Source organism: Nicotiana attenuata, chromosome 1 (genome assembly GCF_001879085.1).
Source record: "Nicotiana attenuata strain UT chromosome 1, NIATTr2, whole genome shotgun sequence".
In the NCBI taxonomy this organism is placed as follows: Eukaryota; Viridiplantae; Streptophyta; class Magnoliopsida; order Solanales; family Solanaceae; genus Nicotiana; species Nicotiana attenuata.
Genome location: NC_031989.1, coordinates 85,889,511 through 85,892,918, shown reverse-complemented (window position 1 = coordinate 85,892,918; position 3,408 = coordinate 85,889,511). Strand labels below are relative to the sequence as shown.

General features: G+C 31.6%; 1 protein-coding gene across 2 annotated transcripts; it reads left to right on the top strand.

Moving 5' to 3' along the window:
• Window positions 584-3,144, top strand: LOC109230016 (protein ELF4-LIKE 4-like). Of its 2 annotated transcripts, none has more exons than XM_019395556.1 (2): window positions 584-777; window positions 2,388-3,144. In XM_019395556.1, the coding sequence occupies exon 2, from the start codon at window positions 2,456-2,458 to the stop codon at window positions 2,801-2,803; it is 348 nt and encodes a 115-aa protein (XP_019251101.1). In that variant the 5' UTR covers window positions 584-777; window positions 2,388-2,455; the 3' UTR covers window positions 2,804-3,144. The 2 variants fall into 2 exon arrangements, with proteins under 2 accessions (XP_019251101.1, XP_019251105.1); XM_019395560.1 differs by lacking the exon at window positions 584-777 and adding an exon at window positions 810-931.

The window sequence follows — 3,408 nt, the reverse complement described above, 5'->3', positions numbered from 1 at the left end:
CGTGTTTCAGCAAAATAGTGGGTATTTTTCAATGACTTTACAAATGATGACTGTTTTTCAATTACCAATCCGAAAAATGGCTAGCCTGTGTTATTTTCATGGTAAGTACTCATTCATCCTTAATGAGATATTTCGGGTACGAGCACTGTATATAAAGTTACTTTGTTAAGGGATGCTTTACCCGTATGAAATTTTCAAGTGCAAATCTAAGAGCCCGTTTGGACATACAATTTTTTTCACTTTTTTTCGAATTCATTTCAGTTTTCAGTTGAAGATGAAGTTCGGAATTTTTCGAAAATATTGAAAAACTCTAAAAAGTTATTTTTCAAAATTTTCACTCAGATCACTCACAAAACTTCAAAAACAACCTAAAATTATATTCATCTCCAAACATAACTCTAATTTTCCAATATCATTTTCACTTAAAAAAATTTCACCTTTTTTGTTTGGAATTTTACAATTTTTATGTCCAAACGCCCATTAATTTAATCAGCCTAGTGAAAATAAAAAAGAATAAAAAAAATAAAATACTACTCTTATCAATATAAGTAGGGAAGTAGTATTAAATTGAGACAGAAAAGAAAGGAAGAAGATATAAACGAGGGTGCGTTGTAGCGTGACTGTCAAATCTACATATTCTCTCTCTCTCTCTCTTTCTCTTTCTCTTTCTCTTTCTCTCTCTTTTGAGAGATTCGATTCAATCGCCGATCATTTCGGCTTTTCCAATCTATGTCTACTGCCTCTCTTCCTTAATTATAATGTTCTCAGATTTTCAAGGTACGTTCCCAATTCAGCTTTATATATAAATAAAAATGTTTAATTATACACCGTCTGTTTATTCTTCTCTTTTCTCTTTGTTTTGAGTGTGAGAGTTCACATGAAAAGGATTTTTTTCTTCATTTTTTGAAGTGTTTATGGGTTCCCAAGTTTGGTAGGTTTGTTAAATCTGTATCAAGTCTTGGTTTTTATAGCTTTCAGTCCCTCAATTATTATTGCTATGTTATTTTTCTGAATTTGTGTATTCTTTTATAACTCTTTGTTTTGAGGGAGAATTTTCAATGAAGTTTTAGACTTTTTTCTTTTAGTACAGTCCTTCCCCAAATATTTGTTGTTTTTTTAAAATTCAAAATTTTAGCTTCTGCAACTTTGAAAGACTTCTCTGCAAAAATTCCAAATTTGCATTCTGTTTGTTTCTTCTTTATGGTTTCTGATATATTGTGTTTTTTAAAATGCTAATGTTTTTGTTTTCACCTTATTTCTCTCTCAAGTCCCCCCCCCCCCCCCACTACAGGGGTATCTGGGTGGGTGGGTGGGTGTTTATAGTGAGTCTCTGTGCATTTTCTTGAAAAGAATACCAATATGAGAGTTATGGCCAAATCTGCACTGCAAAAATAGACTGGTCATTTCTGGGTCTGGAGATTCTTCTATCAAATACTCTGAGCTTAGTTAGGTCCTTTAGCTGAGGGAGAATACAAACAGTACGCACTAAAAAGTTTCCCTCTTATGGAAAATAGGATCTGCTTTTTTTCATCTCATCATACCTAAAATAATACATAATAATAATAATAATAATGATATTAATAATTGCATACTCCATTTTTCTTGAATCTATCTATCCTTGTTAAAAAGTAGAACCCATGGGGTGAAAAACTGAGAAATCATGATTTCAATTTCAGAATGTTGTCTGTTTTGTACATCTTGTTCTTAAACAAATCATATAAAAGAACACTTACCATGTTTTGTCTCTTAGGGGTTGTTTGGTTCGAAGACAAGTTATGTTGGGATTAGTTATACTCTACAGAATTAGCTATTTTGGTATTATTTTTTATTAACTACATTTGGTATGTTGTATTAATCATGTGATTGTCAATTTTACTTCTTTATTTTGGGATAACCTATCCCGGGATTGCTATTCCATTATCTGACGGGTATAAGTTATCCCGCTACTATTTTTAATCCTGTGATAACTTATCCCAGGATTAGTAACCAAATAAGGTATAAGGCGGTACTAAATTTTCTATCTCAAGATCATATTTCCTTATCCATCATAGGGGCAGAGCCGGAATGTCCCTCGTGGGTTCGGCTGAACTCAATAATTTTGGTGCAAACATTGTATTTGTGTGAAAAAACTCATTGAATTTGTACAATTTATTAATGTAGAATCCAGTAACTTAATAGGAGTTGAATCCCGAACCCACAAGCTTGAAATCCTGGCTCCCGCCTCTAATCCATCGTACCAAACGACCCCTTAGTCTTTACTTAATACTATAGCTGTACAGATGAGAAGTTATTATGATGTTTTTTTTAAAACTAGCTTTAAAAATACTCCCTTTTTTTCTTTTCCTAATTATTGTTGTGGTCCTTTTATTTGGGATCTACTTTTGCAGAACCTGTTTTGAATTGAAAAGAGGATTGTTCTTCACCAACTAAGGACCAAAAAAAAACAAAAGGAATTATGGAGGGAGATACATTTTCAGGCCTAGGTAATGGTACTCAAGTAGATGGAAAAGTTTTTCAGACATTTCAGAAGAGTTTTGTACAAGTGCAGAACATATTGGATCAAAATAGGTTACTAATCAATGAGATTAATCAGAATCATGAGTCCAAGATTCCTGATAATTTGAGCAGAAATGTTGGTTTAATCAGAGAGCTTAACAATAATATCAGAAGAGTTGTTGATCTTTATGCTGATCTTTCTTGTAATTTCACAAAATCAGTTGATGCTTCATCTGAAGGAGATTCAAGTGGTGTTTTAAGATCAGATGGAAAAGCTAATCACAAGAGAAGCAAGCCTCATGTTTAAAAGGGAAAAAAAAAGGATTAAAAAGTTAAGTCCTTTTTTAATCCTTTTTCTTGATTCTTTTATCATTGTGGAATCAAGAAAATCCACCAAATTGTCTGAGGTAGAAGAAGATAAATTAATGATTAGATAATAGTATAACCTTTTTTTATTTTATTTTTATTTTCCTGTAGTTGTACTTTATTTAGTACCTTACTCAAAAATAATGACCCCCCAAAAATGTGTTCCTTTGTTAATGTTCATCTGCAGATCTAATTGAAGCAAAAAGAAATGTTTGTATCTTCTTGTTGGTAAATTCTTGATCTTGTTGACAGTTCAAAATCAAATGAGCTGTTGTTTGTTTCTATTTTATTGTTTCTTTTTGAATGAGCACAAATATATTGATTTTTGTTAAAAGGGATGTTGTGTAAATGTTTTAACTTTTTAAGTTTGTCAAAAGTCTAATGATATTTTTTTTTGTATTTGTCTTTACAGATTTTTCCCATCATTCTCTTCTAATAAAGTTTCTTCCATACCACTTTTTGCTAAACTCCTTTTGTTCCTTTTGCTCAAAGACAGATTTCTTTTTCATATTATTTTTGGTGGTGATAACTGCAACTAGTGGCAGA

Bases quoted from the DNA above. Each gene is read 5' to 3' on its own strand.
- LOC109230016 (XM_019395556.1), top strand. From the start codon at position 2,456: ATGGAGGGAGATACATTTTCAGGCCTAGGTAATGGTACTCAAGTAGAT.